Source organism: Amblyomma americanum, chromosome 4, assembly GCF_052857255.1.
Source record: "Amblyomma americanum isolate KBUSLIRL-KWMA chromosome 4, ASM5285725v1, whole genome shotgun sequence".
Classification (NCBI taxonomy): Eukaryota; Metazoa; Arthropoda; class Arachnida; order Ixodida; family Ixodidae; genus Amblyomma; species Amblyomma americanum.
In genome coordinates, this window is record NC_135500.1 from 124,964,627 (window position 1) to 124,980,552 (window position 15,926).

The window sequence follows — 15,926 nt, forward strand, 5'->3', positions numbered from 1 at the left end:
TAGAAGCGAAGAAACCTAAGCTTCGCACTGACACTGTGACCGAGTGTTCAACTCAATATCAGCTCGTGAAGAAAAGTTTTCAACAAAAATGCAGTGCGCAGGTTGAATCAATATGAAAGAGAGCACGCAAACCTGTCGCAATGCGGGTCGACCTCATGGCTGGGGCTGTTCTAAAAATTTGAATCACGGCCTGTCGCAAGCACGAAGGCAAAAGTCCCGAATTTTTGGAGCAATAAGAATTTTGAGGAGAATGCCACTCATTCGAAAAGCGGAATACTCATGAAACGATCACTTTGCTTGCGTAGCTGCCACACCATTTCCAAAAGCAGTCGCCTTGAAATGACAGCTGGGTGTGCCTCCATTCTTTAGAACAGCCAGAGGTCCGCTATCGGCTTCGGACTCGTGGGTTCCCGTACACAATACTTCTACTTGTACCTGAATGCATTTAGAGTAGAGTGCACTCAAAGGCGTCCCTGAGTCGCAGTTGTGGGACCTTTTATGATTGTCGAGTGAGCTGCAGTGCACAACCTAGACACATCCTGCAGTGCAGTGCACAACCAGCAGTGCAAAACCCAGACTTATACAAAATGAAAGTTAACGTGCATAATAATTTCCGACGTAATAACGAGAGGTGTTTTGTAGCTATGTATTCAATGCAATCTGGCTTAGCGCCCAAAAGTTCGCTTTAAATAAGGAATGTGCCATTCCGTAACCTAAATTTCCGTAAGTCAAATTCAAAAATGTCCTCTTTTGACTGATCTTTCCATGCATTACTTTGGGAAATCCCTGCGTTTTCCCCTGAGGTATTTTATAACATCTTTTTTTAATAATCCTTGCTGTTAATTGCGCCCAAAGGAAGCCAAAGTGCAGGTATTGGCTAAGTTCCACTCGCTGGCCGTGTTTGTGCTTTCTTTGCCTGCGGGCCTCCAACACTCAGTACTTTCATATGGCTTACGTGATTCTGTCCTCAGCAATAAAGGGTCTCGAAACATTCCTCAGAAAAACGTAGTATGCATTGGAAGTTAAGGAACACTGCTTCATGAAGCTCCTCTACAAGAATTAACCTAATGGGTTTTGGAGAGGAGGACCAACTGGGAATCGAAACTTAGTGTTGGCCCTCTTCCCACCTTTCATTCTCCTCTTGTGATAATTACCAGACTTAAAGATAGGCACTTCTCCACCGGCCCCACCCTGTGAAACTTCATCGTTAGCGTCATCGCGTCCTCGTTTTTTTTTTCTTGATTGGCACCTACTTTCAGGCAAGGCGCACTTATTCGACCCGACTGCCAACGCTGCATGCTACGCTATGTCGCCTGGTTACTTCAGGGTCTATGCCGATGTTGTAACGCGTGACGTTTTTGTTACGCTTGAAGTTATCCGAAGAGTGGACGTTTCGAAACATGTGCCCCTAACACGATTCACGAAGAGGGTGCTAGTTCTTAAATGTCTAAAGAAAAATACTGCAAACTTTCACGCTTCATTCTTCGTTTCCTCCGTAGTTTGGAGGCGCAATATAAAACTAGGATGTCCATCACAACAGCATCCACTGACTGGGTAAATTTATTTACGTTGTTCAAATGTGATGTAGGACTTCTTTAATGATGTTCGCCATGCTCTACTGCGCCGGATCGGCAGCGAAATGCTTTCTACGGTCATTTGTAGAGAAAGGCCGAACGTTTCATCTTATCAAGGCGGTGTGTGCAAATGTCAAGTGTGCTGCGAAAGCAATTAGTTACGAACGACCTGCAGAGGCATTTACGTCTGAATGGATGTTTTGCTGCGCGCCTTTGCTCATCTCAATTATTTTTTTAACAAAAAAGAATTTTTCTTAGGTATTCATTTTAAAAATGCTACTTTCAATTCAACTGTCATCTCCCGTCTCTTTTCCATTTTCTTTAGCAACTGCAATTACTGCTTAGGCGGCTTTTCAAAATTCAAAGCTGCTCAGTTCAAACCTACTGTTTCCGGAATTCGAGAATTTACAGCGCGACGCGCACGGGCCGCTTAACTTTTAATGACGTCTTTACCGCGGCTCTGAATGATTCGATTACCCTGCATGCATTAAAGTACCGGAAGAGCAGAAAAAATAATTTTGGTAAATGTCCTTTACCAAGATTATCACTTTTTGTCATATAGTTTAACCTACTTTTTCTTTTTTTTAACTTGAAAAGATATTGAGCTGCTTCTCACTTATATTCCTGGTGCTCTTGTTGTGATAATTGTTATAAACTTTAATCAGCCTTATTTCTCTGTTGCTTCTATTTGTGTTGCGATTTGATCCCGCGTCCTTAGGCTCATCAGCCGAACGGCATGGTCACTGAGCCACCGCGGCACGTAATTGTTAGATTATCGTCTAAATCCAGTTTTAAACCGCGCTACTAAACAATGTTGTGAAAAATTAACCACGTGTACGATTGTTGCTTTAATCGCGAAATTCAGCGAAAGGTTCTGTAAACATTATCAGCTTTTCTAAATGTCTGCCCCTATTCTCCCTTATATAATTCCTTCCACCACGGAACAGTCCAGGCATCTACACACTGTAGTAATGCTACGCCGCTTTACCTAATAACTGCTTAGAGCCCCTACGAACTAAACAGAAAATATTTTATTGAAACACTTTACAAGGTTGTACGGCCAGCTGTGGCTGTCTGGCTGGAACTTCTTTGGCCCAGACTGCTCCCCAAGCTCTGCCGATGAGTTATTTTTGACTCATTTCGTCCAAGCTGGTCGGAGCTGCCTCCCACTCTTCCTGCGTTGGCTGGTTATTGATATCGATAGCCTTTATTGGCAGGCTCATATCATATGGTAGAGATCCGCCTTCTCCAGCAGAAATTCCATTGCGATTAATGACTCCGGATCTATTGTGTGCAGTCTACGCGGGTTATTGAAGGTGTTGGTCTGCAGTTTGCAGAGGTGTTGTTTCTCAGCTTTGTTTAGTTTTTTTAGGCGGCAGACGGTAGACCCGGCGGGCTAGTCTTAAATATTTAAGTGTGTAGGTGTAAGTTAGTATTAGGGTTGGGTGTTCCACCACGTCGATATTGAGTGCCCGGGGAAAAGATGCTCGAGCTGAGGCGGGTGCGCTCTCGTTCCCTGGGAGGCCCTGGCAACCAGGTACCCATACTAGGTGCTTATGTGTAGGTTGGTCCATGGATGTGGCTACCATGCGGTACTTTAGTTGCTAGTGGTGCTATTCTATCCATGAGGTAACTGCAATACGCTGCCTCCGCTTCTGCAAGAATGTGTTGTGAGGCAGTGTGTGTTGCAGCTAGGGAAATCGCCACTTCTTCTGCAGCCAGTGGAACCTGGATGGCTAGTATTAGTAGGTCCACTGTGTGATTTTGGTGCACTACCACGATAGGCGCCATTCACTGCTCGGGGCCAGCAGCATCGATGTGGAACAGGCCCTCGCGCCCGCTGTAGTGCTTTCTGATAGCTTCGGCTCGTGCCTGTCGTCTTGCTTGGTGGAAATCAGAATGTATATTTCTCAGTAGTGGGGTTGCCTTGAATTGCCCTCTCCACACGGCTGGGATGTTGGTTTTGGTATCTATCTGAAAGGGGCAGTCGATGTCGGCCTGTTCGAGTAGTGAAGAGCAGGGCCGCCTCCATCGTTACGTGTACTTAAACCAGCTCGTCTGTCTTGTTGTGGACTTCCAGTCGTAATAGCCGGTCCGTCGACGTCTCGAAAGAGAAGCCCAGGGCCTTCTTGTAGGCCGTTGTGATTATGATGTCGATGTGCTTGATGTCCAGTTTCTTGAGGCGGTGGTAGGGTGCTGAGTAGACAACTCGACTGACGACGAAAGGATGCACCAATCGGAGAGTATCCTTTTCCAGCATCCTTCTTATACGCGTCGCTATCCTGGTGGCCATCCTAACGACTTGCTCGCTACGAAGGAAGACGCGCACTCTGGCTTCGGCTGGCATCGAGTTGTAATACAAATGAAGTGGGAAGCTGCCCCAGCACGGATAGGCGACACTGTTGCCTCTCTAGTTTTCCGCATTGCCGAGTCTAGAGTAAACGTTGTGGATTTTTCTCTATAAAATATCTGGGACAGGGCTTCCGGCTGCTTCCGGGCATTTCGTTTGAGCGCAGTTTTCTGCTTTTGCTGCATGCGTCCAAACTGCCACCTATAATGGGTGCTGTCTCCCTCTACTACCTGCAGACTCCAGAGGCGTTTCAGACCGTTTGGTTGTGTTAACCCCGTGCATTCCAACCAATGACGATAAAGGTTGCTCGAACCGCGAGGCTCAGGTAGCATGCAGGAGGCGGTCACTTGGTCACGGGTGAGCACTCGGCCCACTCGAAGACGTCGCAGGTAACGCAAACCAAGTGCAGGTGGTGGACGCGTTATTGAAGAACGGGGCGACGAGAGCGGTGTTAAGCTTCGTCACGGGCGGACAATGCTCCATAAACAGCTCGCGCTGTAAAAGCTGTGCTTCAGCAATCGCGAAACCAAGGGCAGTTCAAGCGTAACCGTAGTTAGAACCTTGTATGAAAACAAAACGGTACTAGCACCTTAAGTATATTGGCCGAGTGACAAGCAATCATCACTACACCGAAGTTCGACTCCCTTCTTACGGCCGGGATCAAATTGCTGTTGATGATCCCGGTTCGGCACTTAGCTCCTGAGGCATCGCATGTGTAAATGGTGCCTAAGGCTCTCTAAGCTCGCAACAGAGGCAGAGTGTGAAGGAAACCGCGGCCTATTTCTCTAACCTCTCACGGCCTTCGGACTCCGCCTTGTGCGCGGCGCGGCTCTGGAATGTTAATGGCTGTTACACTGTACCATCCGTGGAGGCTCAGTGGTTAGGGCGCTCAGCTACTGATCCGGAGTTCCCGAGTTCGAACCCGACCGCGGCGGCTGCGTTTTTATGAAGAAAAAGCGCTAAGGTGCCCGTGTGCTGTGCGATGTCAGTGCACATTAAAGATCCCTGGCCAGTGGTCGAAATTATTCCGGAGCCGTCCACTACAGCACCTCTTTCGCTCTTTCTTCTTGCACTTTCACCTTCTTTTCTCTTACGGCGTAGTTCAGGTGTCCGCCGAGATGTGACATGTACTGCGCCATTTCGTTTCACCAAAAAACCTTTTTTTTTCTATTACACTGTGAAAAACATTCCACACCTAAAGGGCGGCATAATCAGCGCACTGTTTTGTACGCGAATGCGTGATTGTGATTACAGCCGTTTAGTTTTGCTTGCAAGCTACGTTCTGTGCTTCGGCAGCACAAATCCCATTATTCCCCTCTTTTGATGTTTCACGTGCTCGTCTTTCATACCTCATCAGTCTCCTGCGCAGTTTTTTGCTCAACTAAATGTCCTCTAACTCAACGAATTAATTTTTTGTTCTCAGGAAGTCGACAATAGGGCAATCGGCTGCAGCTTCTGAAACTAAGAAACGAGCTAACTGCCGACCGATTAGGTATTAGGTGCGTTCACTGTCGCATCATTGTGTCTTGACGTGAGCGCCGGCGTTAGGACAAGCCATTACGTGGACCATCATTTCCTAACATGTCATCTCATGACGTGTCGTCACCGGCAACGAGGAGCCGTCCGAGCGCTCTCCTCACAGGTGTTTGAGTCTATTCATATAACTGAAAATCTGAAAACCACAAACAGCTCTACCGGTCAAACGCAGTAATGTGAAAGCGTAATCAGAGACGAATATTTTTTTTTTCGGACGTTGCAGGCGGTGTATTACAAACAGTGTCGGCTCGCTCGCGCTTTGGACGCGCTGACATGCTATTTATGTGCGACTGGGTGTCTTGAGTATTCTTTAAGAGCGCAGAAAAAGTGTAGCCGTCTCCCTCCTCACTAGTGGCACCTCTCTCACAGCGCCCATCTGCCAACCGGAGGAGGCGTTGTGCCAGAATGGCCGCTGCATCCCCAAGCCCCAGTGGTGCGATGGCAACAAAGACTGCACCGACGGCAGTGACGAGGCCGACTGCGGTGAGCGTACTAATTTTTTCCTGAATATGCTGACACATTTAGACTATGCTGACAAATGGTGGTAACGTACATTACGGTAGCAAAATTTTGCACATATTTTTCACTTTGTCCTTGATTAAAAAGTATTTTAAGAAAATTTTGCATCAGTAGCCTTCAGTATTAAGGGCAGCATTAAAACCTTTTTTCTCGACGCTAGCAGCTCTTTCTAGCGTGTATTCGAAGTGACCCTGGCAGTGACGTTTTTGTTTTCGACACAGCACCCCGCAACTGCACTCACGATGAGTTCGAATGTGACAACGGACGCTGCGTTCCAAAGTCCTGGCACTGTGACGGCTACGACGACTGTGGGGACACTACCGATGAGATATGCCGTGAGTAGCGCTCGATCTGTTTGTAGGCAGCTTAGCAGTTCCACGGTAATGTATTTAAAAGGAACGTTGTTAATATGTAGTGCGTGTCAGTGATTGGCTAAAACTTTCCAATCATGCATCACTGAACACCAACCTCCGAACGTGTGAGAACGCCTCGCAGTCGTTGAGAAGAATTCATAGCTACCGGCAGTTAACAAAAGACATAGTCCTTTGTTTCTATCTCGTCGAAGCTGGACCTCCCATTTCAGGACGAAGTCGGTTTTGTCCACTCACTGTGCAGCGTCGTAAAAAAAAAATTGGCAGTGGCTTAACTTGGCTAACCCTGGAATTCTAAGGCTTGTCCATGGCAGCTCCGCTACACGCTCCCGACACCCGTTCTACATATACGTTTACAACCACGTGGCTATGACGTGTATCACATGGTCTTACGACACCCCATCGGATGTCATCACGTGGCTTAACATCACCCCATCGGATGTTCTTAAGGTCACAGGTCAACCAAAAGGTCACGCAATGTCAAAGGTCAAATGTCAACTAAACGTCATGGGTCAAGGTCAGGGGTCAAGGGTTCGACACCATAACTGTGCCACATATAGTCAAACACGGCTACCCTTGGTTGTGCTGAAGGTCATTCGAGGTCTTTGTGCTGCCTACCGGAAGACTGCTTTACCTAGCGTAGTGAAGTTTTTCGCTTCAAAAGTATATAAATTATATATACCGGGTGTCCCAGGTAACTTAAGCCAAGCGTTAAAAATAAATTATTCGAGACAGGCGAGTGAAACCAGGTGCATATTGGTGATACCCATCTTGCGCATCATAGGCAATTTTTTGTATCGCAATTAATTGATAGCCTAATTAAGTTTAGTTATCTTAATTAATAAATATTGACTTTAGACAACAAGTTGCATTTGAAGAGTTGTCGAGCACCTTTTGAAAACCCCGTTCCACCAATTACGGTAAGGAAACCCTCACGCATGTCTTTTTTTTTTCCCAGCTCCAAAAAAAGCCCGATCGTGCTGCTCTCAAGCATGGTTTGAGCAAACGAAATCATCTGTCTCAAACATGGTTTGAGCAAACAAAATCACATGCAGCCTTGACTCAACGGTCCCGCACCAGCGGCAGGCCGATATGTTGGCGGTGGCAACTCACACCGTCATGTGTGCGAACTGGCTGACGCGGACGAAAAACCACCGCCAACATAACGGCCTGCCGCTGCTGCAGGGCCGTCGAGTCAAGGTGGTTTCGTTTGCTCAAACCATGCTTGAGAGCAGCACAATCGTGGCGCGCGAATGCGCTAGTCACGTGGTTTGTTTTTGTATTTGGCGGGCTTTCTTTGGAGCTGGGAAAAGAAGACAGGCGTGAGGGTTTCCTTATGAAAAAACCTGGCGCTATCAAACGACGACACAGAGGGGACACAGCGCTACTCGCAACTACAAGAAATTTTATTCAGGGTTTCCTTGTAGTACATGATGGAGTGGAGTTTCTGAAGGTACTCGGCAACTCTTTCAATGCAACTTGTTGTCCAAAGTCAATATTTATTAATTTAGATATTTAAAGTTAATTAAACTATTAATCGCGAAACAAAAATTGCCAGTGGTGCGCAAGATACGCTTAACCACATTCGTGTTAAAGCGTTTGGTGATCGCTAGCAGGCTTTCCGTTGTGTTTTTGTATAGACCTTACCATCTTCCACGGACGACTTGGAGTTTCGCGCATGCCTTACGCTTGGCCTCAGCCCAATGCTCCTACAGCGGATGCTTATATGTGGACGCGACGGCCCTTGCTCCGGGCGCGCTTCCAATTCCCGCCTGCGAGCCCTGGTCACTCGCTTGTGTGCCGCGTCTTTCGCCCGAGATTCTTGTACGATGTTTTTCCTTCATGCGACTGACGCAAGCTTATCTCGCACGTGGCAACACCGGGGCGGGGAGCCTTGCCAAAGAAGGCAAAGCTGCGTACACAGTGCAAGGAACAGATGGTATGGCTAGGCAAAAAAAAACAGAGAAACCACCTACGATTCACGATCCAGACTGCGAAACAGAAAAATGAAACGCTTATTTATAAGGCAAGTAGAATCTAAAGCTTCAGGAAAGATACGCGATTCAAACAAGAAACAACTACAAATGAATCGTGTGCAAAGAGCATTCCGCAACTGGAAATTTGGCAAGAAACGATGATGGGGAAAACACACAGGGCTACGTTGCAGAGCAGCACTCATGGACAATTAAACTATACGATTTAATAGAAGCATGTGAAAACAACTGTAACAAAGCGTTAACAGCTGTTGCCAGTTTGGCCAAGCGACATTAATCCGGTTTGCAATCTAGACTGATTGGTCATGCCGACTAAGGTTGAATGTAAGAATGTTATTTTTCCATACTGATATTTAGTGGTGCGTGCGAAAATTGGAGGTACGTTGTGGGCATGGTTCATGCGAGGGGAAGTGGGATGTGTCGGGTTGGTATGAGAGGCGCAACGTGAATTGCCATAGTGTAATGAGTGAAAGATTGATGAACAGGGAGAATGTCCGTCGAGTGCGGAGACTTAAAACATTAAGAGATTTTCAGAGCACCGAAGCACTCTGACTATAAGCGACTCGGAACGAAAAATAATCCTATAGCAGCCTTTTTTTTTTCACTTATTCAAGGCACGTTGTGAGATTAGCCTCATGTGGATGCCTTGTTGCTGAATCATACAAATATAAAAGGGCTAGTTTCTGAAGCGCCTTGTTCACAATAAATTTGATGTGTGCGAACCAAGTTAGGTCAGGAGTAAGAAACACACCCAGGTACTTGAAACACGACACTCGATGTAGTATTGCTGTTCATGAAAGAAAAGGTAGCCGCCGCGGTGGCTGAATGGTTAAGGCGCTCGGCTGCTGGCCCGAAAGACGCGGGTTCGATCCCGGCCGCTACGGTCGAATTTCGATGGAGGCGAAATTCCAGAGGCCCGTGTACTGTGCGATGTCAGTGCACGTTAAAGAACCCCAGGTGATCGAAATTTCCGGAACCCTTCACTACGGCGTCTCTCATAGCCTGAGTCGCTTTGAGACGTTAAACCCCCATAAACCAATAAACCGTCATAATAGAAAAGGTAAATGGAAAGTCTGAGTGCGCAAAAAAATGTAATTTTTTCTTTTTTTATTCTGGTCTTTGTAATCGCGTTTTTTAATGCTTATCAAGAAAGATAGCCAAGAAAGTCCGCGTTCAGCCTTTCGAACCTTCGGCAGAGTGTGGAGGTGGAGCACGCGGCCTGTCATTATTTGTTCCGAGTACGGAATGAGATGTCCAGTTGAGTCCGGAACCTGAATCAGCTTAGATATTTTCCAGGCATCGGTTCTCTTGCTACAGTTGCATAGCCTCACTTTCGAGGTGCCATGCTTATCTCGGTAGAACTTGAAAATCAACTGCTTCGCTGAATTGATGGTGGTGTCATCTTCAGCACTCATGAAGAATGTACTACCTCTTGTTGCTTCATTGCACAGCTCAGAAATAGTGTGCAGCAGTGTGGCGCCCTCTAGACTTGTTACCCGCTAGCTTAGCAGATCTAGCTACGTGCTAGACCGGTGATAGCTCGGTGGTGCAGGTAGAGGCAACTTCTTGGCCTCATTTAACAAAAGTGTACATAGAGGGCGCTCTCATTCGACCAAGCGCGAAGAAAATGCAGTGGGTTGTAACTTTCGAATCCTTTCCGGTGGCCCCAAAAAACTCAATGAATTACAGAGAAGCCGTTGAGACCTTTCTAGTGGTATGTACTGATACACACGTGCATGTCGTGACCTGATGAATGCGGCAACTGTGTTATAACGGCGCGGTTTGCGAACGAGCGGCCCCAATATCCGCGGTCCAAGCCGTAAAATGCTTCTTGCTGGAAACCCGCTGAACTTCTAGCCCCCCCCCCCCCCCCCCCCGCCCCTCACAAGAAAAAAGTGAAAGCTACAGCTGCATTGCCACCGTAACACGTGTGTGCCCTCCCAGGCAATCGGCGTCATACAACCAACGTGCCCGTTTTTATTCACGCTCACCTCGACGTCCTTGTCTACGGTCATCGATTCATGCCAAGCCATTATACAACGCAGCTGCCTTTACGCTGGAGGTAGCTCACTACGGTTACTTCTAACAACATATAAGCGAATAGAATATTTGAGAATACCTTTTCCTTCCTTTCTGTGCTGTTCCTATTCTCCACCGTTAGTGCAGTCGGCTCCAACTCAAGATCGAAGCGGGAAATTCCCCTCAAAGGAGCCTCTCCAGCCAATGGCGTCGACAAATTCTGTCCCTTGACTGATCCCTTTCGACCTGTTAGCGTGAAGTCGCAGGGTACGGCAGATGAACGAGGAACGACCACGGCTTAATCGGATTAAGCGCGGCGGCATGAAAATCCCTCGACGCCATTAACTGGAGTTCATCCTTTGATGGGCACTTGTTCTTGAGTTTTATCCGGCTATAGTTAACCACTGCCAACCCCAGAGACGCCAAGCCGACAACACGGTACCGAACGACCTTCACAAGTGAGACAGCACGGATTGCTTCGCCGCGGTTGAGCACCTCCCAGATTGTGTCCCCACCCTCAAGGCGATGCTGAGCCCCACAAATCCCCCCTCCGCCTCCCTTCAGAAAAAGAGGCCTTTATGTGGCCTGAAACATGGCCGTGCAGCCAGCAATTCTAGCGCGACAGCAAGAGAAGCCATCTTTACTCACCCGTTGCCCTTTCTATTTTCTTCTTCCGTGCCCAGCCTTTCCTTCACTTTGCGCCAAAAAAGCCAGATTTATCTCGAGTGCGGATTTCCAGGATCCCGAGACCGGCAGAATGAGATCGTGCGGTCGGCGCAAAGCGCAAGACGGGAGCCGTGTCGCAACGCGGTCCCGCGGTGCCGCTTGGAGCCGGCCTTTGTGGAGCTAGGCGGTCACAAATTTCGCCAAGTGTTCCGGGTACGAAAGGGAGTCTGGGGTCTCCTTTTAACAAATTGTTCGGAAAATACGGCAGCGAGCACGGTATTTCAGGCACGCTACGGATTACGGGAGACATACACGAAAGTAACAAAGTGGAGAACCAATGAAACCCGCCTACATATCCGCGATTCTGGCCTGCACATTACAAAGAGCAAAAAAATATAGAGTGCCATTATGCGTTCTCTTCTAGGAACATGCGCAAGACTACCCACAACGATGGGACGTGATGAGATATCTCATGGAAGAGCCGCGCGTTGCAAGACCCGTACGGATGTCATTTCTCGGTTGTTTCCAGCCATTTCCTCGCCAGAGCTTAAAATCAAGAATAACGCATGCGAGCGGAGAGAATGCTTGCACCTAATGTGAGACAGCACTTCAATAGGGACGCTCTACTCTCAAGAAAAACAGCATAAAGCAATGAAGGCGCCAAATAAGCGTAAGCTCAGGTAGCACGAGGATGGTCGGGTTCCTGTTAGAGCTACACGTTCTCCCCTAACTAGAGCTCACTTAACGTCAGCGACTTGTGCGTTCCCCGCTTGTCAACGCCGCCGTTTTCTCCGTCGCTGGCTCCACGCTGGAGCCCCGTTTATCCAAAGTGCACAAGAGCACAAGCGAGAGCAGCGCGCACCAATGAGGGAAGCGAGTCGCGCCGAAGACAAAGGACCCAAGGGAGCCGGGAAAGGCGCGATTGCGAACTGAAGATAAATCGAGCAGCACGACGGCGCCCCGGCGTGTAGACGTCACTGTAATTGCAGCCAGTGTTGCGCCATTGTCGTGTCTCGGCGCGCTTTTAGCAAAGACTCGGGACGAGTCTGCAGAAAGGAAAACTTCACAAAAACGCAGTGGAGTCTGCAGACAATCGCGCAGATGCAGGTTCTGCGCCGTGGCTTCCATCGAAGAAAAAGACTATTTTTTTTTTATTTCTCATGTGCCTAAAAGATAATCTCTGCGTCCTCCGCCTTAAGGCGTCCGTTTTTCAACGCTTTAGCTCAGAGGCAGCGGATGCTTCACATTTCTTGCCTGTCTCCGAGCCGCTCTCTGAGAAAGTTTGCCGCTGTTTTCTAGTAAAGCGAGTGAATGCGACTTAAAAGTGTACTTCCCTCTAAGAATTGCCGACTTAACTTGCAACATGGGTCGTGCGTTCTGTGTTACTATTCCTGTCTTTTAGCTGGGTCTTTCTTTCCTTTTTGTTTTATTCTCATTCCGCGCTAAGCCTCACATGCGGGCAGGTCCGATGGATTGAGGAAAGAAGTAGCTACTCAACGGGTGCTCTCTGAGGAGGTCTCGTCTGAGTTTGCGACGTTCTCAACTGGATCAGTGGGTCTCGGAACTTATGGGAAAACTTTAGTTGAAGCTTAATGCGAGAAAAGTTTTCCCCTCCGTCATCATTCCCGTTAGGAAACCAACCCGCCATTGAGATTGAAGCCGCAGGAGGGCGCGGCAAGTGCTTCTTGCTAGCCGACTCTGATTTAAGCCTGGCATTGCACATGCATAGTCCCACACATGCCTCCCTTGTGCAGTTTCCTTGTAAGTAGCTTTTTTGAAGAAATTGCATCCTCTAAGGCTAGACAGCTGTGAACTTCGCTCTTAGTCTGGTTGTAGGTAGGCAGCAGCTTGTAATTTTGAACTCGAGAAACTTTTTTTGAAAAGTTCAACCTGAATAAATGGAACCATGTTCCAGATAGAGAAAGTAGTAAAATATCTGAAAAAAATGTTCGAGTTAAAGATGACACACATTTATCTGTATCGCCTTTTCGGCTATATATCGAAGGGTAATATGTGGAACTGCGCTTCAGATGGAGCCTGCAAGCAGCACGACAAAAACAGTCTGCAAGCTTGCAAAAGAACCTGCGAAAATAGACTGACGCTGCTGCTCTGCTGGCATGCCCAGCCACTCTTGCAGTTTACCATCCTAACATCGCGTTTGCGACGTTCTGGGCAGTTATGATTCAGCGCTGTTCTACAGGGCTCAACTCAATTAAAACAACTCCGTCCATGAATTGGCTCTTTCCCACCGCTGATAATACCTCGGTCAGCTAACTGTTTATAAGCCCAATTTTTCGTCACATTGTATCATCTGATATTGATCAGCACTCCCTGCAAGGCAATATAAATGTAACTTAATTACCTGCGTTTTTTTTTAACAAAACCAGACAGTCGTAGGGGAGTGGCCACTAGCACGAACAACAAAGCGCGCCGTAAGTCATAACATTACCAATGAAAGCTGCGTTTTCCTTAGTGGTTCTGCTTTTTGAGGAAAAGAAATGGCGCATTATCTGTCTCACTTCTCGGTACGCGCTTTCCTTGATTGAGCTCCCTTATCACCAATTGTATTTATCACCGCCAGATAGCGTGACAATCCCAAACGACCCTACTTGTTCGACAGAATGGTTCGCTTAAACGTGTTAATTATAGACCAATTATAGACCTTTCGATCGGGTGAAGGATGCGCCAAAACATATCCTCTCTGAGCTATTGCAAACTGGTTCCGCTTCCGCTTCCACTGTGCTGACGTCATGTGCGCACAACAGCGCAGCGAGCAATATTGCGAAGCCACCAAAAAAATTTTATACTGAGCAGGTCAGCGTAAAGGGAGACGATCGTAAAATCCGTCTGCTAACATTATCTAAAAATGCGCAAAATATTTCAGCTTAGCAGTTTATAATTTTTTTCGTCACAACGCGCTCTATTCACTGTCCAAAATTACGAGCAACAAAATAGAGAATTCTGATTTTTTTGTTTACGCTCATAAGTGTGCCGTAGCTTTGAACTTCACGGTCAGAGCAGAGGAGCTGGTGTACAACACTGCGGTTCATGCATTTACCATCTGAGGTGAAATCTGATGCCGACTGCAGTATGGTGAGAAAATGTAAGAAGCCTGAAGCCAACGCACGCTGTGTAAGGACACATTATTTGAACAGGCAAACGCGGGCTTCTTGGTGGTTAACAATGGAATGCATATTGCAACCGCGCAAAACATCGAGGGACGCAGAGAAGAAAGCACAGGACAAAACGCGGAACTTCAACTGACGTCTATTACAAGGAAAACCACATTTATACAAGATTCGTAATCACACCGGATAGACAGCGGACACCATCACGTTACACTGGCACACGGGCGCGCGTGGAACAAGTTAGCATCTAGATAGTTGAATTCCTTCTTGGATTTCATGCAGTAGCCTACTGCATAAAAAAGAAAATGACCGTTGCATAAGCACCTCTTCAGTGTCCATATCCAAGAGGGAATTCAACTATCTAGATGCTAACTTCTGCCGCGCGCGCCCCCGTGCCAGTGTAACGTGATGGTGTCCGCTGTCTATCAGGTGTGATTACGAATCTTGTATAAATGTGGTTTTCCTTGTAATAGACGTCAGTTGAAGTTCCGCGTTTTGTCCTGTGCTTTCTTCTCTGCGTCCCTCGTCATTTTGAGCGGTTGCAATATGCACTCCAACATTATTTGAAAATGCTTTAAAATTCTATCGCTTCTCGACAAGTATAGAATCATAATCAGTGATGAAAAGGTTGTGTTATGAGCAAGAAAATTACAGCATTTTACTTTTACTGCGACATAAATATTAGTGTCATTCTGCAAAGCCTCGGGGTCGGCGTGAGAAAGCAAAGGATTTAAGCCTCCAGAAGCCTCCACTCACCAGCATCCCTCGCATGAACGGGACGTAAATGTGGCGGTGAAATCAAATTCAAGCGAGCGATGGGAGCGCGATCATTCAAAAGCAAAAGGCTAAAGACCCTGTTGTCGCAGCTTCGCCGTGTCAGTTTGTATAACCGCCTGTCAATTTTTCTCTTCAGATGGCGTCGGCGGCAGCGCTTTCTCGTGGTCAAAAAGTAGCATCCGTGCCCGCGATGCTTGCTCTAAATGCGCCGTGCAATAGAATTTCTGCAATGGTACCACGCGTCAATTGTCTCAAACCTTAGCAGCAGGGGTGATGAACCCTTCCTCTGATCAGCCCCTTTCTGTCCCCTCTCCAACAATAGCCGGGCCACACTGGCAGTCGTAGTTGCAGAGGCACCGCTGAAAACCTGTCAACGCGCAGTGGTCATGCCGATGGCTGACCTATATTCCTAATGTTATCATCATCATCATCATCATCATCATCATCATCATCATCATCATCATCATCAGCCGAACTACGCCCACTGCAAGACCTAGGCCTCTCCCAAATCTCTTCAATTAATACGGCCCTGTGTGTTGTCCGTCTTTCTGTGTCCTCGTTTCTTTGCAAGCGCCGTGTGTTGTCCGTCTTTCTGTGTCCTCGTTTCTTTGCAAGCGCCGTGTGTTGTCCGTCTTTCTGTGTCCTCGTTTCTTTGCAAGCGCCGTGTGTTGTCCGTCTTTCTGTGTCCTCGTTTCTTTGCGCTACGTTTTTCACCTTGAAGTTATGAACCAACAAGCCCAAGCATATACCCTTCTGAAATATAATACGGCCCTGTGCCAGCTCCACATACCTTATCCCCGCAGAACTTCCTAATCTCGTCCGCCCACCTAAATTTCTGCCGTTGCCTTGCCGCGCTAGCCTTCTATTGATGTCCAGCCCGTTACCCCTAACGACCAGCGGTTACCTTCCTTCGCTTTACATAACCTGTCCATGCCAATTTCTTCTCGGTTTCCACTAGGATATCGTTAACACGCGTTTGTTCCCTAATCCAC

The 15,926-nt window shown here is 47.4% G+C and overlaps 1 protein-coding gene across 2 annotated transcripts in view; it reads left to right on the forward strand.

The window, feature by feature from the left end:
- LOC144128310 (low-density lipoprotein receptor-related protein 4-like) overlaps positions 1-15,926 on the forward strand; it is a 342,886-nt gene that overhangs the window by 209,326 nt on the left and 117,634 nt on the right. For both annotated transcript variants that reach the window (XM_077661628.1, XM_077661629.1), the window contains exons 3-4: positions 5,830-5,943; positions 6,201-6,314. In XM_077661628.1, coding sequence (XP_077517754.1) covers positions 5,830-5,943; positions 6,201-6,314 — 228 coding nt within the window. The remainder of the gene's footprint in view (positions 1-5,829; positions 5,944-6,200; positions 6,315-15,926) is intronic.